At 39.7% G+C, this 27,994-nt stretch overlaps 1 protein-coding gene across 2 annotated transcripts; it reads left to right on the forward strand.

Moving 5' to 3' along the window:
- The first annotated feature begins 109 nt into the window (after nucleotides 1–109).
- LOC5519184 (inositol polyphosphate-4-phosphatase type I A) lies at nucleotides 110–27,952 on the forward strand. Of its 2 annotated transcripts, XM_032363969.2 has the most exons (34): nucleotides 110–243; nucleotides 818–882; nucleotides 2,056–2,143; nucleotides 3,434–3,524; nucleotides 4,184–4,247; nucleotides 5,176–5,214; nucleotides 5,495–5,579; nucleotides 5,938–6,056; nucleotides 6,353–6,469; nucleotides 6,622–6,701; nucleotides 7,262–7,313; nucleotides 7,571–7,615; nucleotides 7,703–7,794; nucleotides 7,991–8,068; nucleotides 8,181–8,238; nucleotides 8,797–8,899; nucleotides 8,993–9,100; nucleotides 9,706–9,814; nucleotides 10,135–10,181; nucleotides 10,440–10,494; nucleotides 10,978–11,038; nucleotides 11,707–11,818; nucleotides 13,535–13,581; nucleotides 19,458–19,542; nucleotides 19,737–19,843; nucleotides 20,540–20,608; nucleotides 20,719–20,842; nucleotides 22,048–22,115; nucleotides 22,378–22,427; nucleotides 22,739–22,879; nucleotides 24,612–24,709; nucleotides 25,255–25,367; nucleotides 25,744–25,898; nucleotides 26,282–27,952. In XM_032363969.2, exons 1-34 carry the CDS (start codon nucleotides 126–128, stop codon nucleotides 26,415–26,417), a joined length of 2,979 nt encoding a protein of 992 aa, XP_032219860.1. In that variant the 5' UTR covers nucleotides 110–125; the 3' UTR covers nucleotides 26,418–27,952. The 2 variants fall into 2 exon arrangements, with proteins under 2 accessions (XP_032219860.1, XP_032219862.1); XM_032363971.2 differs by lacking the exons at nucleotides 110–243; nucleotides 818–882; nucleotides 2,056–2,143; nucleotides 4,184–4,247.
- Nucleotides 27,953–27,994: the final 42 nt, after the last annotated feature.

Consider the following 27,994-nt stretch of genomic DNA (forward strand, 5'->3'; position numbering starts at 1 on the left):
GTTTCGCGCGCTACTTGTTTTGGAGACTGCATAGCATTATGGGATGGGTAGCGTTCCACCAAACATGGCGGCCCTGTACGTGACACCTCAGTTGACGATAACTTGGACCTGAACGCGTTCTGAAAATGCGATTCAACCAGAAAGAACTTGCTTATATAGCTTCAAGAAACGATATAGCGTTTGACAAAGAAGGCGTACTCTGGCTTAAGGAAAAGCAAGGGCATTTTTGGTCGCAAAACGAAGGTAAAATCATTTCAAAGTTGTCAACCTTTTCCGCATATTTTTTTGAGGTTCGTTCCAGCTTGCCAAATGTCGCGCTTGCTGATTGCAATTATATTCCTTTGCTAATCTGTTTGGTAAGGAGTATTTTTATTTTACGGTGACTCTAACTTGATTCATACCAGCTTGTAATTTTGCAATGCTTGCAAAGCCCGGCCCTGGGAGATAAAATTTGTTTTCTTGTTGATCAAGATCTATCGTATCGATAGATGTTTCCGCTCGTGCTTCATACCACTCTGAAACAAAAAGTTTAACAACAATTGAACTACGATTGAGGTCGTAGAAAACAAAACTTTCTGACACCATAAACTTCTAATAAAATATATTTTTAAGATCATCTATTGAATGTTCATTAAGGTGGGATTTTTTTTCCCTTTTGATAAGAATGAAAGGAACAATTTTTTAAGTCTTCCATTCCTCGCATGGTATTATATAACTCCCGATGACCTCAAAACCTGATATATTTATGTTGTACTGGTAACATTCCAACAGCTATCTAATTACTTAAATTTTTTTGGTTTTTATGTATGTTTCTCAGTCTACACAGAGAGATGGTTCCGCTTAAAGGGGAATATTCTTTTTTATTTCAAAAGTAAAGACAAGGTAGGTTGATTTTTTTCTGCCCAAAACTTAGTTTAATCAACAGTTTCCTTAATGTTTCTGTTTTGATCTCTAAGTATCACTTGCTTAAAATATTTAAAATCATTGCATTATCTGATTTGACAGGGTTCAAAGTTGGCAACCATTTCAGAGAAGAATAGGCTATAAGGGGCCGACCATTTACTTTTGAGGGGGGTGGACTTTTTTGAAAAAAATGTCCTGCACCAATTGTTGAACAAAAAAAATATCCTCCATCGGTAAAAAAAAAATTGCATGCCAAATGCTTTTGAAAAAAATATCCTGCGCACCCCAAAAAGTTCACCCCCGCCCTTCAAAAGACAAATGGCCGGCCCCTATGCATATACTTTAAGCTATAGGCAATAAGCTATAAACATATGCTTGCACACTCAACATGGAAACCTACTATCATTCAGTGCCTGCTTAGTTTAATGCAAGCTTAAAAAGGTGCATGCTGCATTTTTGTAGTTGAGATAGGTTTCTATTGTAATGCGTGCATGTGCTTATAGCTGGAGTGGGTTGGAGTACAGATCTAGATTAACATAACCTCCACTTGGGAGTACTCAAGACATGTGCATATTCTACTAGAGTGTGGCTCGAGAGTATTGACTTGCCCAATATTCATAATCTTGAGCAGGTTTGCGAGGGATTTGTTTCATTGTTTTCTAATCCATTACTTAGTTTATGACATGTAATGATAAGGACTGCATGTATATACTCAGTAACATCGAACAATATTGTTTTGCTATCTCATGGATTTTCAAAATTTGATTGAAAAATTTAATTGAGTTGAGAACAAGCAACCAGTGTATATATTCAATATATAGATACATTAATTATGAGATTTTTAAAAAAAATTAGCGTCTTTTACCAACTTATCTAGAAATCTGTGTAAGTCTGCAATACCTATTTCAGAAGGCATTGTGTGACTAAAATTTGAGCTGTACAACTTTTATTCACACATTAATGCCTAATGAAATCGTAAGCTTTGAGCCTTGCTTAATCGTTTTTATCACCCCTTTTCTTTTTATTTAAAAAAAAATGTCTCATTTACAGTATCTAGAAGGCATATATCTTAAGTTACTACCTCTATGTAGGTAGTTACTTTAAGGTCCATAGGCAATTACATTGATTTATTTTGACTCCATGTGACGACAGGCATCTGAGCCTGCAGGCGCTATTGTCCTGGAGAGATGCAGGGTCCAGAAAGCGGAATTGTCCGAAAAAAAGCATGCTTTTACAATAGGTGAGTCTATCTCCTTGAAGTGCATTTTTTACATCAACAAGGGTGGCTGTTTTAGGGTATATTTTAATATTGCTTTAGTTAACATGATACCTATGTTGTGTGTTTGTTTTACTCTAGTTCATATGGGCTGTTCATTGCTTTTTTTGAATATAAAATAAAAAAGCAATTCAGCATACTGTAACTTACCAATATACGTATATGCCTTAATTTACCCACTAAGCTAAGTGTTACATTTTAAAAACACAAATATTTCTATTTTACATTTTGTACAGTTCCTACTCAAATTCACTGAAATTTTCTCTAAAATTACATCAAGAAAAACAAACTGTGTACTGTAGCTTTGACTTTTTGTCATGTAGGAATCCTAATCGAGGCAAACATGTAGTGTAGCAAGGAGCAAACAGCTGTCCTGCCCATTTTGATTTCAGATTCTGTTTGACCATATAAAAAGAACGCGTTCGCTGCGCTCACTCATACTGTAAAAAAATTATTTCAACCACTTGAGAAAAATTCATGTCTTTGCGCCGCCATGTCATAATCTCTACATAATACAGGGCTTCTGGAATTACGCACTTGTGCGGAAGCGCGTAATTTGGCTTTCTCCTCGTAATTTGGCTTTCTCCGCGTAATTTGGCTTTCTCCGCGTAATCCCGCGTAATTTGGCTAAATTTTGAAAGACAAAACATTGAAGTGCACAGCTGATGTGTTCTTTTAGGGTTCTTACCTCTATTTCTTGTAAAAAAGACAGATATTCTTCGTAAGAGTGCAATATTTCGAACTGAATTTCGAAAACTAATAAAATGACTAGGCGTTCTTTGCTAAACCGAGAAGGCTTAGGACTAATAATAAAATACCTTTTTTTAATTGACTGGTGGCTAGAAGCCAATGAAAACTCGCCTAAGATATTTTTGAGCAAAAATAAACCTTTTCAAGTTATTTTGTGCTTTTTTTTCGGTACAAAATGTAGTTTGGGCGTAACAGTTGATATTCCGTGTAATTTAGCGCGTAATTCAGTAAAGAATCCCGCAAAATTTTGATTTTTAAAGAAAAAATTATTGCAAAATCCCACATAATTTAGCGCGTAATCTAGCAAAGAATCCCACGTAATTTTGAGTTTTTTTCCACGTAATTCCAGAAGCCCTGATAATACTAGGAGTGGGTTTTTAATTATTTTGGTTGTTGTAAGTTTTGTTTAGTGGGTGGAGGAGGTGCATAGTATTGCATGTTGTTAGTAAGTAGTCAAGTATTTTCAAGGTACAAATGACAATGTCTCTTTATTGTGTCTAAAAGTGTTTGATGAAGATGACAGTCAGCAATACCAGCTGGGAGGGAAGTCATCCAAAGATGCAGACGAATGGATTGAAAAGATTAAAAATGCAAGGTTTGTACCCTTGCTCTAAGATTAGCTAAATAATATAAGAGGACTTTAGACAAAATGCATTTATTTAATCACACAGTCTCACTTATTACCCAACTCATAATGACTAATTAACAGCTTCAGTTTATACAGTATTCTAAACACAAAAAAGTTAACAAGCACTTATTAAATTTATTTGATGATTGTCTTGCTAGGAATAACAATAACAGTAGAACTACTTTACCTTAACAGTGTTTGTTATGTATTTTGATTGTGAGCAATTGTCATGTTAATTTGAAAAGGATCTGGTGATTGTTAACTATGGTTTATTTTGATCATGATTGTGTACAATACAGTACTGTAGGTGGGATGGAACCATGTTTTATTCCCAGCAGTCAGGTGCAATATTTCCAATAAGAATGCTGATTTCCATAATATTTGTAAATGTTATTAACTGAAAATTATGTACATCTGGCTTGCCAACTTGACACTGCAAAAAACAAAAACTCATAAGTTCGTATACTTTATTGTCCGTTAAATGTGATGCCTCTCTCTTTGATTCGTAGCATCATAAAGGCACAAAGCATTGCAAGGTATCCTAGGTTGTTAAGTGGTACATTGTAGGTCTCTTAGAGATGTTTTGTTTGTGTTCGTGATGCTGTTAAATTGCCTTTATGCTATAGTTATGAAAGTCTAAGAAACAAGTTGCTAAATTTGAGGAAACAATTGATGGAGATTACTGGCAAGGTACGGCTGCAAATTGGTCTTGATTGTCACTATGCAATTAAACAAGGACCCGCGGTATAAGAGGCGGTCCTGGTCCAAGTTGTCATTCTCGCTAGTTCACGTCAATTGCAGAGCTCCATAAATACCGAAAAAGCACAGCTGGGCCGTAGATTAACTTGTTGAAGTTGAAAATAACGTTCTGTATACACAAGGCAATAACAACGAGCTTCTTGGGAGCAGTTTTCTACGGCAACCAACGAAAAAAATTGTGATTAAAAATGTAATTAAAAAACAGTGCGCACTCGTTTCAAATGATGCTATTCTTCAGTGCGCGCGTGAAGATTACAAAACCTGAAAGCTTTTTTGCTTCAATATCGCTCCATTCTCTATTTCTTATCTATCCAGTCGCCAAAGATGATTGAAAGTATAGTTGTCTTTGCACCATTGATGTTTAAGACATTATTTCGAACTTGATCATATCTCTTTTGCTTCTTTTTATTGAGCTCTGCTCTAGACAAAGTCTAGTGGGAATGAAAACTTGAACCAGGCATGCGCTTTTTATAAATACTGCAGGTCCTTCATTAAAATTTATGATTTAGACAAATCCTATACAATATGCAGGAGTGAATCTAGGGGTAGCGTGAGCAGGCCTTGGCCCCCTTTTTTAGATATTCTATTTAAAATAATGAGAAATATAAGGAAATCCATGGAAGAACAATGAATCCTGGTCCCCCTGTTTTGAGACCCTTGCTTCTGCCCCCCCTTTTTGGAACTCCAGGATCTGCCCTGGATACGGAACAGGCATTTGCGAAAATAGAACTTTGCATTGGCCTAGTTGACGGAGTGAAGAAACAAATTCAGCTCTGCTTTCTTGAAAACCTCGCTTAATTTTCATCTCCTGTTTTGAATTCTATACCCACCCCTGATAAATCATGTTTTTTTTATTTAGGATCCCTTACCAGAATACCATCCTCTTGCCCTTCAAGAGGTAAGTTGGGTAACTAACCTTTAAAGTAGACTACTAACTGTCTCTACTTTGGCGGAAAGTCCCAAAACTTCCAAAACTCCGTCAGGGTGCTCACTTAACTTAGAGCAAAGCCTGATCTCATGATGGTTTTGCACCTACTGTGTGTATTGTTATTATGTTATACAGATGCCAAAATACAGGCTGGCTCATATGAAATGCTTCAAACAGTATTGTAATATGTAATGTACAGTAGTTCTGTGTTTTTCAACTATATACTAGAATGCGTCTGCGCTCTTTCCAGCCTCTGAAACCAGGCATCAGTCAGTACTCTTCCACAAGCTCTGCATCAGACACAGATGAAACACCTCTGCTGGAAATGTGCATTGGTGGGTATCCACTCCTTGATCACAAAAGACAATAACTGGAAGTGTTTCCCTATGAATCTATTTAACTTACAGTACTAGTGTACTATAGACCATAATTTTAAATGGCATCTGAATGCATATATAAAATGACAATGTGGCTAAGAGAGCTGGTTACTCTGTACCTGTATTCCATGCTCAGTCAAATCAAATACAGTATCTTTATATCTTTATGCAGGCCTTATGGAATTATGTGCCAATGCGAAAATGCACAATTTTCCTCTCAACACATAAGTCACCGAATAAGGCACTACCAGTGGTGTAAAATCCTACCCCATTCCTTCCTCGTGAAGCTGTTGACTCACTCTTTCATACCTTACAGCATGCAATGGCCTTATCAGCCCTATACCAGACAGGCTCCCAAATGCATTTGTTGAGATAAGAACTATGACTCCGCCCTCTGTCTCATGGAGCAAGCATGCACAAACCGAGATTATAGAGGTAAACAATAATAAATAATAGAAGTAAACAATGATAATATTCAGGTCGGGCAAGGTTGAGTAAAACAAATGTGTTTTTTTTTTCATTCCATATAACTTACATAAAAATAGAATCAGTCATTCTTTGTACTGTGGTTTTTGTAAGTTTACTTGCTGAGTAGTGACAAAGGGTGTACTGTATATTTGTCCAGGAAGAACTACTAAATTACATTATTTTAGGGTTTAATGAAATTACTTAAGCAAAATTCTTTGCTACATATTAACATTCTTTTGCTGTTCCTGTTTTTTTCCATTTAGCAAAAGTCAGACCCATACTTCCTGACTACTGTAGTGTTCCCATCAAATGGAACCATTCAAGATGTGACGAGATTAAAGCTTGCTGTGTTTGATGTCCGGGACAGAGATAAAGAAGAGGTACACAGAATTATACATTTTTTTATCACCCTTTTAAATTTGGAAGTCAAAACAGTTAAATGGTTCATGGATAAATGCTATTTCTAATGAAGTTTATATCACTAAAAAGTGGATGTGTGTTTGTGTGATTCATGTGTGTTTTTTCACTTTAGATGATTCTGCTTGGCCATTCAATGTGTACCATAAGGGATATTGTATCATCTCCTGATAAGAAATTAGTGCTCAGCCTGACGTGAGTTAAATGTCAATAGATTGGAAGTTTGAGGCCTACAGTTGCTCTTTACTACACTGACTCACACTTAGGGCTCGTTTTTTTACTGGTGATTCCAGAATGAGAATGATTAGAATAGAAAACGCGTCCATTTATCCCGCGTTCCCATTCCGGAATGTAATGAAGGCCATTCCACCCTTTATGCTACCTGTAGCAGAATGACTTGAATGCCATTCTAAACATTCCTACCAACCATTCCCATTCAAGAATGATAGGGAAAAAACGCACCCTTAGTGTATGTAAACTGTGTGGTGCAGTTCATATCTTTACCGAAAAGAATTGTTTATTATCATTGTTTCTTGCTTTATGCTCTTGAAAATGATTATAGAAAATTCACTTTTTAAAGAACAGCATACAGTACAATAATGAATTTGAATTCTCTTTTTTTTGTTAAATTGCTATGAATTTTACTTACAGTATTTACTCTGATTGAAGCATCCTCTAGATCAAAGCTGGATCGTTTGTTGCAGACTTGATCTACACATGTGTACTGAAGGATGTAATATGTGTTACTGTTTTAGGTCTCTGGATACCTCAGTACCATGCGGGACTGTCACACTACTTGGCTGGCAAGTATGTTGAAGATTTAGGGTAGAGTCATTTTGTATTAGTGTGAAAATATTCTAAATTACAGTATATAAATACAGTGGGGCCTTCTATGTACAGTATTATATGGCAAGAAACAAAAAAAAATGCATTGTTATATTGAGAAAATTGTTTAATCAAGATTTATTTTACATATATTTTGGTTGGCAGAACCAGTTAACATTATTTCTATGTTATACCAAGTCATAAATTATGTCAAGGTTCCATTCTTTTTTTCTTTCTAGGTAGAACCAGTAAAACCAAGGACAGAATCCCAGCTTTCAATAGATGTATGCTATTCATCATTCTGCTGTACAAACATATGTTAGATTTACTGTATTTTATGGCCATTTCTTTAATCACATATTTGTCATTAGGGTGATGATACCCCTCAGGGAAGACGCAACAGTGGCAAAGCCATGGTTCTGGTTGACCAAATACTCACTAGGAGTTACCGTTTCCCCACAAGGTACATAGAATATGTAGGCCACAACAGCCTTTTTGTTCTACATGGGTACCATGTACAATTTATTTTTTTCAAATGTTTCAAATTTTTTTCACCAAATACTGCTGCATGTTTTCTGGATCTATCTGTGATTCTCACCTTGACAAACTCCAAAGTATGGTGGTAACTCAAATATTTATGTCAAACATCTATGTTAAAGGACTCCTGGGAAGATTTTGAAGGTGGTGGAATTGATGGGAGAGAGCATGCTGTCATTTAAGATCCCCATACAACTTCTGTAAGTAAACCATTAGATACAACAATATACTATTTTAACATTGGCTCTACTGTATCTTTGACACAAACAGAGGATAAACTTGTATTGATAAAATCTGACTGTTTTTTATCAGAAAAATATACATAGCTGAGGAGCAACAACGAATTCTTGAGCTTCACCATCTTGGAGATGTGAGTTGTCATTCTGGTCTTATTAAAATAAATAAAAATAAATCATAATAAATTTTGTTGTAGGTTTCAAAAACAGCGTGCGATTGTGAGAATGTCACCATTCTTGATTGCACATGCAGCACGCACACAATGCAAATAAACAATTATAGACTACAAAATATCTGCTAAATTTAGCAGATTTGTTTCCTGAAGTTAAATAATCATTTGAATACCATGTTGAGATATAAAGATTGTAACCACACAACGTTCTTCAGCAATAACTAAGAAGACATGAAGACGGGAACCGGTTTAGCACGCGCATACAGTGTATTTTTTCATGTAATTTGATTGACATCTCGATCTATGTCACAAATGACTAGACCTGGGCCTTTCAGTTCACGGACTTATTTCCGAAGGTTGACCAAAATAACTCAATATTACAGATTTGGGTTATTCGCGCGAACAAGCATCTTATAGGGTCCATACGAACCACATACCATTTGGAAGATGAAAATGTAAAGAATTGACCAAATCTATCAATGGTTATATGCACTTTAAATGTTGTTCATTTTTTCTTAGCTGAACCCAGATTGGGAGGCATACCGTCAGGAGATAATTGATAACCACTTCAAGCTGATCTGTAATTACAAAGGAGACCTTCGCGACTTGATGCCACTACAAGGTTTGTGTTATTCAAGGGGATTGTGTACTTCTACCTAAACCTTATACTATTTATTTTCCAAATGTGACTGATAAGTTTGTTGTTTTCTTTCAGTTGGCAATAACTTCAAAGCAAGCAGACTAAGAGGAAACAAAAAGCTAGCAACAATCCCAGTTAACCTCCATATTCAGCGAATGCGTGTTAATGATGGCTCTGGTGAAGGTCTGTATTTCAGGTAGCATTATCCTAAGGCGGGGGGGACTCGCCTAAAAATCAATTGGGATGATCATAGAAAAATGAAAAAACTTACTCCAAGGGATAGCTATTTGCTGTTATTGACATCAATTCTCACCCCTTAGAGATAAGCACATTGGGCATTGTTGAAAAAAAATCTTTGACCCAAAGAGATACTGTGTTACTTTGCTGTTCCTTACTCTACTGACAATAAAGCTGAAAGTTAGCACTCAGTTGATTTGTGGTTTACTGTAAAATATGTTTCCGGCATTTCAGACCCCTAATAGCATAAGACCTCCTATGGGATAGCAAAATCAAACAAATCTTTGAATACCTCCTAGAAGGGATAGCATTTAATAAAGTTCCATACCCTAAAGATATGAACTCCTAGAGTGTCTCTAATCCATCAAAGTAAAACCTGTTTACTGGAAAGAAATGGAACAAACCTTAGTTTACAGACAATCCTTGTCCTAACCTGCTACCCCACTCTATTGTAAGTAAAAAAAAGAAAAAAAAAGCTTTCGTTTTCTATGTTGAAACATCCACCATACGCAAGCAGTTGAAAATTAACTGATGCAATTTCCCTCACCCAGGCAAAGTATATGATATCAGTACTGTGGGTGCATTTACTGCACACACTCTCAAGTTTGGTCAGGGTGGGCTAAGGAGAATGACAGCGATGCTGAAGAAATCACAACAGAGGTACATTAGGGCTCAATAGTTGATAATGAAAGATGATAATAAAATGATAATAAAAAAGTTTATAACCTGATATATCAGGTTTCTTTTACATCTCTATTTACATGCGTATGTAATGCACTGTAAATTATTGGCCTTTTAAGAGTTCATTGACATTTAACATTTTTAAAGTATATTTTGCCCGTTGTACCATCCTCAATCACATAACTTATGCGATACTGTAGCTCTCTGAGACTTTGTTATAAGTGCTATTATCTGTTTACATGTTTCTTTATGTGTTTCTTATAAATATACTTACATATTATTTTGGTTTGTTTGATTAGTGGCAGTGAAGGTGAAAATAGGGCTGCACAAGTAAAAAAGTCACGAGGTGAGTTATAGAAATCAGCTGGAAAATTTGGTGGGGTATTTGCTTGTTGGAATAAAAATGCAGTATAAAAAATATACATACAGTAAATACACGGTACACCCACAAAAATACTATGCTACTTTATTACGCCCCCCCCCCGAATTTTGGACACTTGTATTTGTTACCCTAGTGATGTGTTGGATTGAAATATCATTTGTAGCCCACTGGTACACAGAGCAGTTAGTGGATTCTTTGCTCATTTGCAACTTCTGTTCACAGCCAACTTAGAAAAACTTAAAGTCACCATCACACATCTATGCCAAAAGCTAAAAACGTAAGTAGTGTATCACAGCTGCCATTCAGGGTAATGAATAACATTTGGTATTTGGTGTATTCTAAACATGTATGTGTATTCTAAACAAGTATGGCAGTTTCTTCCCCCTTCTTCCCAAATTGTTGTTTCCTTTTCTACTGTATTATGTGTCAGTTTTTACAGTAAGTTTTTCCCTTTATTTTATTTATTATTTATTTAGAGACTTCCTTCACACTTTCTGTATATCGAGTTCACTACAAAAAAAACATAACAAGTGTGAAGAGAAATGTATACTTTATTTATCCAACATCTTGAAACTGACTAGGAGAAGGGATTCGTGTTTCAGACACGTACATTTTCTTAGGACACCATGGCCTTTTTATTTTGTGATGTGCATGTAACTGAACTGCTCCTGGCTGCGATATCACTGTGCAAGGAAACAACATAAGATATTATGTACAATATGCCCGACTGAAAAAAGAATGCTGTCTGTTATTATCGCAGAGGCATCAAGACGGCCAATGTTTCAAACATCTTGGACACACAGTCCAGCTTATCAGACAAGGTAAGGCGACTGCCATTAGTTTCAAACATCTTGGACACACAGTCCAGCTTATCAGACAAGGTAAGGCGACTGCCATTAGTTTCAAACATCTTGGACACACAGTCCAGCTTATCAGACAAGGTAAGGCGACTGTCATTAGTTTCATCATAGAGATGCTATAGCCAGCCATTCTTATATAATCGCTGCTTGGGTAATATTTACCCACTATTGCCATCGCTGCTTGGGTAATATTTACCCTCTCTTGCCATCGCTGCTTGGGTAATATTTACCCTCTATTGCCATCGCTGCTTGGGTAATATTTACCCTCTATTACCATCGCTGCTTGGATAATCTTTACAGTCTATTGATATCGCTGCTTTTGATAATCTTTGCTTCTATTACCATCGCTGCTTGGATAATCTTTACCCTCTATTATCATCGCTGCTTGGATAATCTTTACCCTCTATTGCCATCGCTGCTTGGGTAATCTTTACCCCCTATTACCAACGCTGTTCGGATAATCTTAACCCTCTATTGCCATCGCTGCTTAGGTAATCTGTACACTCTATTACCATAGCTGCTTGGTTACTTTTATCCATGCTTTGCCATTACGCTTTGGCGCATAAAATGTAAAGTCTTTTCTCTTGATAGTGTACAACATGGTCGTTAATCAGACTTTAATTCCACAGGCCAATCACCTTCTCATATTACGCGAGGCGTCGATTGTCAAGGAGTCCTTGGCCACTCTGAAGAAGTCGGTCCCCAAGCCTGATGACCCCCACCAAGGTGGTGATTCAACTGGTCAGTCTCTTTACTTGTAATAAGAACGAGGGTTTGTTCCATTCTCAGGAAACCAGGGAACCCAGAGAACCTTCGGGAACCCTCGGGAACCAAGAGGACCCTCGGGAACCCAGAGAACCCTCGGGGACCCAGAGAACCCTCGGGAACCCAGAGAACCCTCGGAAACCCAGAGAACCCTCGGGGACCCAGAGAACCTTCGGAAACCCAGAGAACCCTCGGGGACCCAGAGAACCCTCGGGGACCCAGAGAACCCTCGGGAACCCAGAGAACCCTCGGAAACCGAGAGAACCCTCAGGGACCCAGAGAACCTTCGGAAACCGAGAGAACCCTCGGGAACCCAGAGAACCCTCGGGAATCCAGAGAACCCTCGGAAGCCCAGAGAACCCTTCGGTAACCCAGAGGACCCTCGGGAAACCAGGGAACCCTCGGGAACCCACAGAACCCTCGGGAACCCAGCGTAACGAGGCACAAGAACCCCTTCTCTCTCCTCGTCACGCTGGCTCTAACGCCCTGGGTTCCGCGGATAGGCTATCACATTTCTATCGATCTTTTTTTGTCCGCTAATAATATACATTAGAATTCACCAACTAGAGTCTATCACAAATCCTGCATTTTGATTGGCTGAGCTACTAATGGTCTATAAGTGATAGAAAGTGACTAGCGAAATGCTCGGGAAAATGGCGGCTTAATCTCGATTTGCCGAAGTTATCGACGGCTTTTTACTGAATGATTAGATATGTTATCCCAGAAAAAAAAGAAAAACAGTAAAGGCATCCAGATATATGAGGATTTTTAACGGTTAAAAAAAAATAAAACATTTTTCAACATTCAGCGGGAAAGAGATTTTTTTATCGTGTTTTAGCCTGCTTGCAGGCGGTACTCGGTGTTATTATTGCGGAAAACCCTCTCGCCATCTTGTATTTTAAGCCGCGTGGTTCCTGGAGGCGAACGGAGAGGGTTTTCCGCGATGATAACACCGAGTACCGCCTGCAAGCAGGCTAATCGTTTTTTTTTTTTTTTTTTTTTTTTTTTTTACAATAAGTTTACATTTTGCAGAATTTAAGTCAAACAGAGTTCAGTGAAAGAAGAGCTGTCTCCAAGTTTTCTTATGCTTCGGTTCGACAAAAGGATGGCACTGAATTCAAAGTCATTCAACTTATATACGAGCGGCCTTTGGCCGACGCTGGAAAACAACCGAAGATAAACAAACCATTTTCAATCGTCGCTTTTTTTGTCTAGTTGGTAAATTCTAACTCTCGGCCTCGTGGACTATGATTTTGAAAAGACCATTCGGCCTCGAGGTCCACGAGGCACGTCACACACAGCAGTCACACAACTCGCCTCGCCTGATTTTTTGTTCATGACACGTTGAGACGTCATCCGTGATTGTTATTGGAAGACGCATGCAGATCTGTTTTTAATACTTACTGATTTTTAATTTGGAGGAGAGCCCACTGAGATTTGGAGGAAAATAAAGAGGTTTTCGGGGTATTTCCCTTTCCTTTGCCAATTTGAATTAAATAAATGAAAATCCAACATCCATACGTTGTTCTTTAATAATGTCTAGCAGGGAGAGGTAGGGGGGTTATTTGAAAATTCGTAGCCACGGTGGGGGGGGGGTTTGGATAACGCTTATTCTTAACATAAGGGATGCCCATATTGATTCCTGTGTAGTCTCATACAGTTGCAAATTGCATTTTTTTTTTTTCCTCACAGCTGACGGGCAATGGAACGTGACTGCATTCTCCAATGACGAAGCACAGGTAAATGTGAGAAATAACAAAATGATACCCAACACACTATGACTCCGAATTCGCCGATCCCCTCATTTTTTCCCGATCCGCACAAAGTTTTGCCTCGATCCGAATCCGCAACGCATAATAGAAGCAAACAATCGATAATAAGAAAATCATATATGCGATCAAGAATCGGCAAAATCCGCAGTCATGATAATCAAACTTTCAATGGATCCGTGATCCGGTACGGAAATCCGTTCTTATTTTTCCTGAAATCTGTAATCCGCGGGCCATTTTAGGCCGGATTCGCCGGAAAACCTATTCACTACCCCCCCCCCCCCCCCCCATTCTCCATCCCACTTCTGCTGCTACAGCTGACCCAAGAGCCAAAAGCCCCTGCTGTCACTTTCTACCTCCCTCCTCCACTTCGTCCTTATTGGTCTTCCTTTCCTCTCCTCCTCTGGTGCCCACGTGGTGCCCACGTGTCGCGTTGGCGCCATCTCCTCTATTTTATGTCAGGATGTCGGCGTGCTAGTCTTGAAAGCTTTAACTATTCTGCTATTAAAGCGTTAGAGAGGTAAGTAATTATACACAGGAGAAACCCAGGCAACACAGGAGGTGAGTAATTATGCAGAGGAGAAACCTTAGAACACGTTAATCTTCCAACAGTATTTTTGATTAAATCGTCGTGCATTTTTATCAAAATCAGCGCTTTTTAGATAATGCGAGTATTCGGCTATTGGCTGATCTTCTATTTGAAACAGCATTACGCCTGCATTCTGTGGTGTTTCGCTTTGGATTCGAAATGGTGATAAAAATCGCGCTTTTCACGTAGGCCGAGTGACAGATTGCATCTCTGCACGTGAACTGGCCCCGAGACAATGTCCAGTTCACGTGAAATGACAAGTTGGTCGCCAACGATCGCTTTGTACTGCACGTTTTCCTTTTCCACCTTTTATCTTTAAATCATTTGTTGGTTTCCTGTTTTTAGGTGCGTTTTTTTTTGTTGAGTATACACCGACTGAAAAGTTTCCATTGTTTTTCAATAGATACAGTTCGCTATCTAGAGTAAAACGGAAAGAAGTTAATTTCTCAAAGATGAAAAATTCGGACAAGTATCTAACTGCCTACCCTCTTTTTGTTAAAGAAAAAGAAAAACTTTTTTATCAGAACGTGCACCCTAAAGATTCACCAAATTCTAAGATCATGGTAAGAACATACCTAATTCCCTGTTAGGCGAGGCCCCTGTTCGCTGTATCTGTATTTCGCTCAGCTTGCGCACGCGAACGCCAGCCCAGGTCAATACAGAGAAAACAGGCTCAGATAGCGACAAAATAGTTTTAATTAGAGTAATGCGTTTTAAAAATGCAGAATCAAATTGTGTTCATACTAGCTACAAAAAATACTATTGTTATTTATCGTTTGTTCTATTCTCTTTTTCGTACATTATCGGTATTTTATTTATGTTATATACACAGTATCTGGTGTGTGTGTATTTTAGGCTGCGGCGTTACCATTCTCGGGGACCTCGCGCGTGTGCGCGATGCGGTGTACCTTGTTTTTTAAAGAAGATCCTTGTAAAGGTTTGCAGCCTTAGAATGCTCCAAACATAGAAACGGCTCAGCCTAAACTTAAAAATTAAACGTTCTTAAAAAAAGAGTGTATTCAGTGTAAGCATGACTTCTCCCTGTCTAAGGATTGTTTTAATTTAATCATTTGACTTGTGTGTTTATTTTAGATGCTTCCCGTGACATTTCCTCTTATCAAAATAATGTAATATTTGGTCACACGTCTCCTTTGCATACAGCAAAGCAAATAACATAAAAAAAACGTGCTAGAATTCGTACAAGCTTTGCCCCTCTTGAGCCTACTATCAAACGGTGCATTAAACCTTTATGTACAATAAAACTTTAAGCTGACCATTTTGGATCAAGTAGCGTTAAGTGCGAAAGGAATAACAATAGGACTGCCTGTTTCCATTGGCTGCTTCAAAGATCTAATATTTGCAACACTTTCTATTGAACACTGATAATTAATCTACATCCCAATTCTGTTTTTGTGTGGTTAGTTTTGAATGTTATTTATACTGTTTGTCTTGTATTGAATAACGTGACTGACGGGTAAAGAAAGAGGGAGGGAGCGCTTCTTTTGAACCCAAAACCGTCCCTCGGCTTCTTGTGGGGTTGGGTGGCGCCATTGTTAAAATGCGTGGCTCTATAAATTCATTGGCCCCTGGGCTCAATTAATGCCGACGTAAGATAAGTTTTCGGTCCCTACCCTTGCCCCGAAAATCTCCCATCCCTTCTTCGAAAACCAACAAGTTCAATCCTAAGCCTTGTTTTACCGGAATTAGAAATGGTTCGTAGACGACTGCTTGAGGTGCCTTTCCATGCCTCATATGCCTTCATATATTGTCGTGATTCAATATATCAGCTATCCACAGCTATCCAAATGATGCTAAAGTAAACTGTTTATGACTTAACTTTAATAATAAATTTATTTCACGAAGAATAGTATATAATGGTTGGTACATAATGATTGAGGTAGTTTGTGGAAGCGACAGAGAACCTTACAGTAATACTGATAATAATGATTATAATACTGATACATAACATCTCTATTTCAACAATTAAACAGCTTTATTGCAACAAGCATATATGTATATTTTTTTTCAATGATATAGGATGTGAGATGATAAAATTCTAATAAAATAGTCATTTTTTAATTTGAGTAGAACGTTGTGTCGTGTCATAAGATCTTCACTCAGTCCACGCACACACAGTTCCCGCGGCAAGTGATTACGTAACAGTGCCGTTTTTATTCCATCCCATACTCTTTTCTGTACCATTGCAAGATCTCGGAATTGTTATTTCCCGCATCTCTTTCCTGTTCTTCGTCTTTATTTTCCTCATTGTTCGTTGGCTTTTCTTGAGAACACTTTGTCACACGGTATTTTGAGGGAAAGTATTCCGCGAAGCATGCCAAAACGTAAAGCTCCGTATCTGGTTTGTTCTGTTCAGACGTATGATAACTCTTTTTGTCTAAACCTCTGAGTCTTTCTTGGAATAGAGCTCTGAATTCTTTTGCAAGCTCCAATGTTTCGTTGTCACTAATTGATCTCAACGCTTTCTTTCCCTTGGTTTTAGTCATCCCTCCACATCGTGTAAACCATTCCTGCTCGCTCATAGATACCATCTTAGTCTAGGACAGATATTGTATTTGTAGCTTGTCCGTATGCCTGTCTGCGTAGATTGACTGTATAGATTGACTTGTAGTAAACCCAGTCTTGTTCTCTTTTATACGCGGCCCAGCTCAGCACTGCCGCACGTGAGGAAAGCGTGAGCGAAACGTTTCTCGCGTGCAACTCGGACCAGCTGCTTTATGTTGATAGTGGGGGTGATGGAAAAGATACCAATGTACAGCACCTGTCCATATTTTATTATTTACGTTTACTTTTTCTCGACGCTTATTCACCAATCATATACATCCTTTTGTCCATATTTTATTATTTACGTTTATTTTCTCTCGACGCTTATTCACCAATCATATACATTCTTTTTACTTTTAATTTTCTCTATCATGTGTCTAATTTTACTTGTTGTGAATACATAGTATCTGGAAGTGGAACATTGGTCTTTTTAAAATTCTAAACATTTATAACTTGAAGTTGATAAAAATAAGACTTTCGAAACGATTTCCAAATGTTCTTCAAATTCAAAAATCTTTTTATGGCTTTCAAAACGTAAATTAAAAGACATTGTTAGAATTTTTAAGCAAGAACCCACGGGAGCAATGTGCTAGAATAGCCACAGGGCTTAACAGATAATAGTCCATCTTATTGTTCGGGAAGAAGCAAGTCCGTGTGAGAAATTAATCTCAGTTTAAGCGTTTTAGTTTCCAATGTGAGTAGGATAACGATAAGCGGATTATTATCTATGAAAGTTTCAACCAATCGACTTTGGGTACTAAACAATAATTTAAGCCATAAATAGATCAAAGATTGATTGATTAGGAAAGTGTTAAGACACGTCCATGAATTAATTGACGAGAACTGACAAGATAGACAAGATATAAATCTTGATTAAAGCTTCTAAATGCCGCCATAAAAAAAACTTGCATAGTTTGGATTATACTTTGATCGATTTATTACGGGTTGTCACTGACGAAGTTTTATTTTTGTTTCAGTTCTGGCAAGAAATTCTAGGTCTAGGTCATGGTTCCTGCAACAGGACATAAGTACTTGAAACAATGTATCAATACCCAATCAACACCTCAAAATAGTCACTAATGTTCGCCGAAAAAAATGCACAACTCACCTACATTCAACATCACTGATTTATTAGCTGTTTATAAATTTTGTACTGTATTTTATCTTTTATCTTTGAAAATCACCGAAAAGTTTTTTTACGCCAACATTCAAGTTGGCGGCCAACTAATTAAATCCGGAAAATGGATCTACATCTGGTCTATTTGAATAATTTGAATTTCTACGTTTACGACATGATAAAGCATTCCGAACACATGGATATTATTCAGACATCCTTATTTATCGAAATAAGGTACTTCTTCGATAGAATAGTCGACGAGGCCGCTTCTCATGCCGGGCCATTTTGACGAATTTGTAAATCTAATGACGAAAGCTTGCCGCCTTGGCAAAGTTTCGTGCGTTTTTGCCCAGCACAGGGTATAGTTTGCACATGTTGTGTCAGCTTTGGAGGTAAAACACTGGCAAAAGTATGCGTATAACAATCGAGTGCTGGCCGTTTTGGCGAAGTTTGGTGCGTTGTGTGCAGCCCAGAGTACAATCAGCGCATTGAGTCAGCTTTGGCGGTAAAACACTACGGCAAAAGATATTGTAAAATAATTGCGTTGAAATGACGAAAGCTGGCCGTGTAAGGCTTGTGCGTTCTGACACAGCAGAAAGTACCATTCTGCACATATTGTGACGCTGGTATAAGCTTTAAAATCTGCCCCCAGCCGGGGCTCGCGCTGTATTAATGCGTCCATAGTCCATCTTTCCAGCGAAGATAGTAGAATTCTTAACTGGACTACTAATAAAAAATAAACGTGTGTCCTATATAATTTTGTCGTTTCGAAACGATCGTATCAAGCCCATTGCAATTATTCGGTCGTCTGATTTGCAACCTTGCGACCTTACGCAAAGACGAAGGCGACGGCATCAAGAACGGCGCGCGCGGTTACGAATTGCTCAAAGTGTCCACTAGATTTTCCCCGCAAATATTTTTTTGCGGATGCGAAAATTTCTGCGTCCACACACAGCGTATTTGAAACGTTTACAGACGTCCACACGTATCCGGAAATTTCTGAAAACGCAAATTTCTTTTTACGAATCCTGCTCTCGTCTACACGTATCCAGCGTAATCTAACAGAATGAAGTAAGCGTATTATTTTCACGAGCGCACGCGCCGTTCTTGGTGCCTTTGCCGTTGTCCTTGCGTAAGGTCTCTATTGTATACGATACGACGTTCGCAATCTCTATACTTTTACAAGACGCGGTCGCATTTGATAATTTAACCCATAGCTTTTGAAGACCGACAATGCAAACTGCTGAGATTGCCATGTTTCTCGTCAGTACCTTATAGTTATCGTAATGTAGCAACGGTTTGACTAAACAAGACCAATGATATTCCATCTTCAGGAATTGTCACGTTTCTCGTCAGTACCTTATAGTTACATCAATGTACCAATGGTGTGACTTAACAAGGCCAATGATATTCCATCTTCAAGGAATTGTCACGTTTATCTTCAGTACCAATAGTTTGACTTAACAAGGCCAATAATATCACATCTTCAGTAATTGCCACGTTTATCTTCAGTACCTTATAGTTAGATTTCTGTGCCAACGGTGTGACTAAAGAAGGCCAATGATATTGCATCTTCAGGAATTGTCCAAGTTGGTGGAACAATGTCTGCTACTAATCCAAGCCCATGTGAACAGCATGATACAGGGAACCCAACCTCCTGAAAGTGAGTTATTTATCATAGCCTTTCATCTGACTCTTTAGTGAAATTTACTGTTTGACGGTAATTAAGATAATTCCAGTCACTTATTGGGTGTTTATCAAGTATCAAACTTCAATCGTGATTACTACTTCTTGCTACACTGTGACTATGATGCGGTTTTGCCCGCGGGCATGTTAACACTACAGCTTTCTTGTCAGACACGTCATGGACAGATGCTATCACTTCAGAAATCCACGATTTCTCACGGGCAGTGGAAGGACTCTCCAAAGAAATCTACCTTGCCTTGATATTTGCTCAACTACAGGTTTGTTCTAGATATCATGCTCTTCGAAAAAATACAAGGCTTGTTTGACGGACCATTAGAGTTTGATTTTGGGGGGGTGGGGAGAGGACGGGTTGCAGAATTACCAGAGAAAAATTGCGGGCTGACCATAAATATAAGAAAAACAATTCTTACCCCAAAAAATTCTTACAATTCTTAGAAAAAGAATTAAAATTCTATAAAAGTCCTATTAAAGTGTTTCTTCTTCTCATGCAAGAGAGTATCTCAAGTAAATGTTTTACAATTTGACGTGCACTTCGTGGCCACTAATAAGGATGCGAGAAACGTAATCTTATACGACGTGCGCTTCTGTGGCCACCTTGTGAAGTAGGGTTGGGGTTGCGAGAAAAGTGCTCTTTGATTGGCATCAGCGTAACTAGCAAAGAAATGCTTCAGGCACACCAGAACACGATGGAACCCTTGTAGATATAAAGTTTGTGTCAATGCTAATTGCCAAACTTTCTTAAATCTTTTGTCCAGGTGGCCACGGTAGCGCGTGTCGTACTATTGAAACCAACAGTCTCACAAATATTAATGATAACATTCATTAATATCTAGCTGTAAATGTAGAAAAGTGCAAAAATAGAAACAAGTGATTTGAGAAATTGTTTTTAATTTGGGAAAATGGCGGCTACGCAATGTATGATTTCTGTCCTCTTATTATTATTGTGTTTTCAGGAGGACTCAAAGCACATTCCCTTACTTTACGCGATCAAGAGAAGACAAGACATCGTGTTTGCTCACGCTGTAAGTGAATCGTGAATGTATTGATAATGCCACTATATATAATTCAGCCTTTTTTTAATTCTTTCTTGGCCATGACAACTGTGTTACGACTACTTTGTACTCTCTAACAGGTGACCTCCTTGATAGCTGGCTTTGTAAGCAAACTCTACACAGACCTCAGCAATCCTTTATTCTGGAAACAAATCGTCCAAATCGGCTTCCTAGTCCACTTTGAAAGCCTTCTCAGCACCAGTGGTAAGTGACTGATAACGTCATACTATACGTTTAGTGCCATGAACGCTTACGATCCAATTCTGCCTTACATCATAACTTTGGCAACCTAACCCTACCTTCTACCTATAACCAACAACTTCATGCCCCAAGCTAAGCCTGAGATAACCTTGGCCTGTGATATCCCTGGTATGTGATATCCCTGGTCTGTGATAACCTTGGACGGTGACAGGACTTGTCTGTGATAAATCTGGCCTGTGATAACCTTGGCTTTTTATAACCCTGGCCTATGATAACCTTGGTATGGGATAACCTTGGCCTGTTATAATTCTGACGTGTGATAAACTTGGTCTCTGACAACCTTGACCTATGATAACCTTGGCCTATGATAACCTTGGTCTGTGATAATCTTTGCCTATGACAACCTTGGCCTGTGATAACCTTGACCTATGACAACGGCCTGTGATAACCTAATCTTGACCTATGATAACTTTGGCCTATGATAACCTTGGTCTGTGATAACCTTGGCCTATGACAACCTTGGCCTATGACAACCTTGGCCTGTGATAACCTTGGCCTGTGATGACCTCCGCCTTTGATAACCCTGGCATATGACAACCTTGGCCTGTGATAACCTTTGTCTGTTGTAACCTTGACTTCTGATAACCTTGACCTATGATAACCTTGACTTCTGATAACCTTGACCTATGATAACCATGGCCTATGACAACCTTGGCCTGTGATAACCTTTGTCTGTTGTAACCTTGACTTCTGATAACCTTGGCCTGTGATAACCTTGACCTACGATAACCTTGACTTCTGATAACCTTTGCCTATGATAACCTTGGCCTTTGATAACCTTGGCATATGATAACCTTGGCCTGTGATAACCTTGACTTCTGATAACCTTGGCCTGTGATAACCTTGACCTATGATAACCTTGACTTCTGATAATCTTGGCCTATGATAACCTTTTCCTGTTGTAACCTTGACTTCTGATAACCTTGGCCTGTGATAAAGTTGACTTCTGATAACCTTGGCCTGTGATAACCTTGACCTATGATAACCTTAACTTCTGATAACCTTTGCCTATGATAACCTTGGCCTTTGATAACCCTGGCATATGATAACCTTGGCCTATGATAACCTTGATTTCTGATAACCTTTGCCTATGATAACCTTGACCTTTGATAACCCTGGCATATGATAACCTTTGCTGTGTTCTGAAGGCGATGAAATGGGTATGCTGGAGGACATGTGTGTTGGGGTGCGCTGTCTCACAAATGTCAAGTTCAAGGTAATAACGCACAGTATGATTGACACATGAATGTGCTCATGACTATACACCAGTCTTAGGCTTTTTGTCTCCAAGTCTTCCGAAAAGAGGCAAACATATCACGCCTCGCAGCATATTGAAGCAGGTTACTGAACGCCCCCCCCCCCCCCCTAAAAAACAAATAGAAAAGCAAACACACAAACAAGCAAACAGGAAAACACGCATCTATAAACTAAATAGACTAAGAAGTACTGGTTCCCATTAACTGACCTTAATATTTTAGATCAAGAAATCGGATCGTGATGACGAGATTCCGGCCCTTAGTGGAAACAGGTAAAGTTTTATTGTGTGATTGTTCCATCCCCTTTATATATTGCCTGGGCGAGTTGTCAAAATGTTATCATACCGCAACATTTCCTTGGCAACCCCTTGATGTATTGATGTTTGGTCAGTTTGTGTGATCGGTTGAGCTATGACGGCAAAAAGACATTGCCTTGGCAACCCATTTGATATATTGACATCAGGGCAAGCTGGTTGAGCTAATATCGTACCACATCATTGCGTTGTCAACATCTGATTATAGTTGTCAGGACGATACCATGATATTTCCATGGCAACCCGTTTATGTATTATTGTTTGGGTAGGTCGTTCATCCAGGTCAGCATCCCTGTGCACGTGGACTCGTTCCAGCTCCTTCCCCGGCTAGTGCAGCAAGGGCAGCTGATTAAAGTGACCCCAGTCCTTTTTACTCAAGGGATCAACGAGCAGGCCACACTAGCGGAAAGGTAAGTGTTCTTTACCCAGGAGATCAACGAGCAGGCCACACTAGCGGAAAGGTAAGTGTTCTTTACCCAGGGGATCAACGAGCAAGCCACACTAGCGGAAAGGTAAGTGTTCTTTACCCAGGGGATCAATGAGCAGGCCACACTAGCGGAAAGGTAAGTGTTCTTTACCCAGGGGATCAACGAGCAGGCCACACTAGCGGAAAGGTAAGTGTTCTTTACCCAGGGATCAACGAGCAGGCCACACTAGCGGAAAGGTGTGTTCTTTACCCAGGGGATCAACGAGCAGGCCACACTAGCGGAAAGGTAAGTGTTCTTTACCCAGGGATCAACGAGCAGGCCACACTAGCGGAAAGGTAAGTGTTCTTTACCCAGGGATCAACGAGCAGGCCACACTAGCGGAAAGGTGTGTTCTTTACCCAGGGGATCAACGAGCAGGCCACACTAGCGGAAAGGTAAGTGTTCTTTACCCAGGGGATCAACGAGCAGGCCACACTAGCGGAAAGGTGTGTTCTTTACCCAGGGATCAACGAGCAGGTCACACTAGCGGAAAGGTGTGTTCTTTACCTAGGAGATCAACGAGCAGGCCACACTAGCGGAAAGGTAAGTGTTCTTTACCCAGGAGATCAATGAGCAGGCCACACTAGCGGAAAGGTAAGTGTTCTTTACCCAGGAGATCAACGAGCAGGCCACACTAGCGGAAAGGTAAGTGTTCTTTACCCAGGGGATCAACGAGCAGGCCACACTAGCGGAAAGGTAAGTGTTCTTTACACAGGGGATCAACGAGCAGGCCACACTAGCGGAAAGGTAAGTGTTCTTTACACAGGGGATCAACGAGCAGGCCACACTAGCGGAAAGGTAAGTGTTCTTTACCCAGGGGATCAACGAGCAGGCCACATTTGCGGAAAGGTAAGTGTTCTTTACCCAGGGATCAACGAGCAGGCCACACTAGCGGAAAGGTGTGTTCTTTACCTAGGAGATCAACGAGCAGGCCACACTAGCGGAAAGGTAAGTGTTCTTTACCCAGGGGATCAACGAGCAGGCCACACTAGCGGAAAGGTAAGTGTTCTTTACCCAGGGGATCAACGAGCAGGCCACATTTGCGGAAAGGTAAGTGTTCTTTACCCAGGGGATCAACGAGCAGGCCACATTTGCGGAAAGGTAAGTGTTCTTTACCCAGGGGATCAACGAGCAGGCCACACTAGCGGAAAGGTAAGTGTTCTTTACCCAGGGGATCAACGAGCAGGCCACACTAGCGGAAAGGTTAAGTGTTCTTTACCCAGTAGTTCAACGAGCAGGTCACACTAGCGGAAAGGTAAGTGTTCTTTACCCAGGAGATCAACGAGCAGGCCACACTAGCGGAAAGGTAAGTGTTCTTTACCCAGGGGATCAACGAGCAGGCCACACTAGCGGAAAGGTAAGTGTTCTTTACCCAGTAGTTCAACGAGCAGGCCACACTAGCGGAAAGGTAAGTGTTCTTTACCCAGGAGATCAATGAGCAGGCCACACTAGCGGAAAGGTTAAGTGTTCTTTACCCAGGGGATCAACAAACAGGCCACACTAGCGGAAAGGTTAAGTGTTCTTAACTCGGGGGAATCAACAAGCCGAGCAAAATAGTGTTAAGAACAAAACCACTGGAACTAACTTAGCTATTAAGGACGCTAATACATCCATCCTCCTTCGTCTCCTCTTTCATATCCGAAATATAGAACGGTAATTATGTTTTTTTTTTCAGGTTCGGTGATACCACCCTGCAAGAGAGCATCAATGGCGACAACTACAGCATCCTGAATTTCTATTTCCAACAGTTCAAGGAAAAGTTCCCAGAATCAGGTAATGGTGTGTAGTTGCCACCAGAACGCTGCCAACATTTTCATCTATTTTTCACTTAAAAAAACGTTTTTTTTTTTACCCTGGCAGTAACTTACTTCCTAAAATATGGTCAGTACAGTAAACAGCTTCGTATAATAACCTAGAGATAAGAACCTATGGGCTGAAATTTGGTATTTTAAGACTTTTTTCATAAGAACCCGTGGGGAAGAATAGGTTTTTATTTGAAAGATCACTCAAATATTTGTCAAAATTCTGATTTACTTTTGAGAACAAGAAAGGAAAGAAAATTTTTTTTTAAAAAAATGGTGCATTGCAAACTGTAGTAAAATACAAAACGAGCTTTTATGTTGTGTTCAGCATTGTTATTGTTAAAGTCATCAAGCATTTTCGGTACCCCGATTTTAAAGAACCTATTTAGCTTGATCTTCAAAATTCTAGGTTCTAATACGCTGATGTTCACTGTAATGATTATTTGTTTGCAGGGTGTTTCTTCTGCTCCACTCAAGGCCTATATTTTAAAGTCTTATCTATTTTGTCTTCTATAGCCGAATCCCCGCGTCCCGAGTCCATGTCTCTGGCCTCGCTTATGGAGCAGCTCAAAGCGAGCGTGGAAAGTAAGAAGAGCAAGAACGTCGACATCTTTGCCATTAGTGAAGAGGTATAATATGGTACAGCTAGAATATTAAGCATTTTTTTATCATCCTTCAATGTTGTTTTGTGCCTGTTACCAGTTTTGTCCAGTATTTGGCAATCTCTTTCTAGGTATTCTACTTTGAGTTTCTTCATTATACTGTAAAAGCTCTGATTAGCCACATGTTTATGTTTATCGGAGAGGGGAGATTTCGACTCAGTATTTGTATAAAGCGCTGATACTCTAGAAGCACTAGAGTATAACACTTGCCTATACAATGACAAGCATTTTAATTGTCACTGGTACTCAACTCTTGGAAACGTACGCCACGTTATGTGTTTTATAGGTATTACTCGTTTCAGGAGTTTTACAAAATATATATCTAATTGTTTGGATGTTGTAGATCTGCTGGAGAATGAACGGGGCTCGTTTCACGAGCTGTAAGAGCGCCAAGGACCGTACAGCGATGGCTGTGACCCTGGAACAAGCAGTTATCCTCAAACATGAGCATGACATGGATCCGGAGTTCTTCCAGCAAGCGCTAGATGCAATGAGAAGGTAGGAGCCATAGTGTAGTTCGTACCAGGCCACGTAAGAGTGTGTGTGTGTGTGTGTGTGGGGGGGGGGGGGGGGGGGGGGGGGCAAAAAATCAGAACCATTAAGAAACGATTTGGGGGGGGGGGGGATGTGGCACAGCCAGGCCCCTACTGGTCATTCCCTTGTAATTTTTGAGAAGGTAGGAGCTATAGTGTAACTTTGTTATATGTTCAATAAAACTTACTGAAGGTACTTGATGTCTTAAGAAGGTAGGAGGTATTGCCATTTGACATTGGTTGACGTTACGTCTTTTTAAAATGTGTATACGTGTTACTAACAGCAACATACACGTGGTAAACGTGGATTATGACGGATAAATGATGTTTTTCCTTTTTTTTTTTCAGTGAGGGGACAAGGCGTGAAAACACGTATAAAAACGCGGGCATCCGGAGATACGCCTTCAACTACTGGCAGGTAAAGGCTCTACCCAACCTCTACCGACCACCCGAGGGGACTTACGGCAAGAATGTACAGACGTGATACACTACTTGACCCAACCGACTCCCTTATGGGACCCCCAACGGGCAAGAATATACAGACGTGATACACTTCTCGACCCAACCGGCTCCCTTAGGGGACCCCAAAGGGGCAAGAATGTACAGACGTGATATACTGATAAACCCAACCGACCCCATGAAAGAACCTATGGCATACAACAAAATATCTGCTGACTCCCTGAGGGTACAGTGTACAGACGTGATACACTACATTACCCAACCGACCCCACGAGGGGACCCTCTTAGGGGACGTATGGCATTCAACCAAACCTCTACTGACCCCCCGAGGGGACAACCGATGCCCTGAGGGGAAGCATTGCATACAGTCCAACCTCTACCGGACCCCTCCCTACCCGGGGAGATTTGCGGCAAGAATATACAGACGCGATATACTACTGTACCCCGAAGAGAAATATCGTAAAGAAATTGTAGACGCAAATATGTTACTTCTTCTAAGAATACAGATAGCAGCTATCCCGACCTTAGTACCGTCTGATAAATCAGGAGAGGAGCTCCTTTACCTAGTCTTGTTAAACCACGTCTCAGGTTAACAAGGGCGTCTAGTCCCTTCACTGATGTTACTAAGAAGCGCTCGACCATCTCGCGACTTGAACGATATAGGAACAATATAGGGACACTGCGTTTTAGTTATGGACAGGTCCCTTAGCACTTCCCTTCATGTGCACATACATGACGTGAACAACCGTGAGGCGGAATGGAATGTACAGTAAGTATAGTAAACTAACATTAAATAAAATCGAAATGATTTTAATTTCTTTAAAAAGCCATCGCGGATGTAAATAAAATCATACAAATGTATAGCGATAAACAAATAATTTTGTATATTTAAGAATATGCAATAATTTGGCAAATAATTTTTTTATGGCTTACATAGTTATAATACGTAGTTTATTTTGAGTCTACATTCCTGTCTGTTCAACACCAGTTCAGCACTAATTTATAACAACAGAACTCTCCAGGTTTTAGCAGTAATCGGTCGATAAGGGTTTCTATCAATGACTGCGTTTCTATACGTTCATCTATGACACAGCGCCGAGTGATGGCTGTATAAATTTTATCGGCGTTTGCTTGACTGTGTATTTTTACATCTGAGTGCGCATCGTTCGAAGTAACGCGATAAATCCATTTCACACCAGACAATGGCTCTGAATCGTCTTGTGATGCTTAGATACGCAAATAGATGATTGTACATAGCGTGGCTACATTTTCTTTTCAGTAGCATTTTGTTCAGCATATCCTACCTTTCACGCTTTCTGTCTTATTCACATATCGTCTTTTGTTATATCAAGCAAATTGCAGTTCTATAAAAACAACATCGTCTTTCGTCTTCATCACAGTTTAAATTTGTAACCAAGATTCGCTATTAGTGTATTTGCGAGGTAGATTCTCCATACAGTGGGTGGTACGATTTACACTTCTATTATCGCCGACTCCCTATGTCATTGTCAATTCCATTATCTGCAAAGCAAAAATAAAACACCCGAGTGGTCTTAAAAACTGCATGTGGTGTTGGCAATGATGTTGGTGGTTGTAGTTATG

Source organism: Nematostella vectensis, chromosome 10 (assembly GCF_932526225.1).
Source record: "Nematostella vectensis chromosome 10, jaNemVect1.1, whole genome shotgun sequence".
NCBI lineage: Eukaryota > Metazoa > Cnidaria > Anthozoa > Actiniaria > Edwardsiidae > Nematostella > Nematostella vectensis.

Coding starts and splice junctions, on each gene's coding strand:
- LOC5519184 (XM_032363969.2), top strand. CDS start 126: ATGCGATTCAACCAGAAAGAACTTGCTTATATAGCTTCAAGAAACGAT. Junction 7,616..7,702: donor AATCCCAGCTTTCAATAGAT/GTATGCTATTCA, acceptor ATTTGTCATTAG/GGTGATGATACCCCTCAGGG. Junction 9,101..9,705: donor TAATGATGGCTCTGGTGAAG/GTCTGTATTTCA, acceptor TCCCTCACCCAG/GCAAAGTATATGATATCAGT.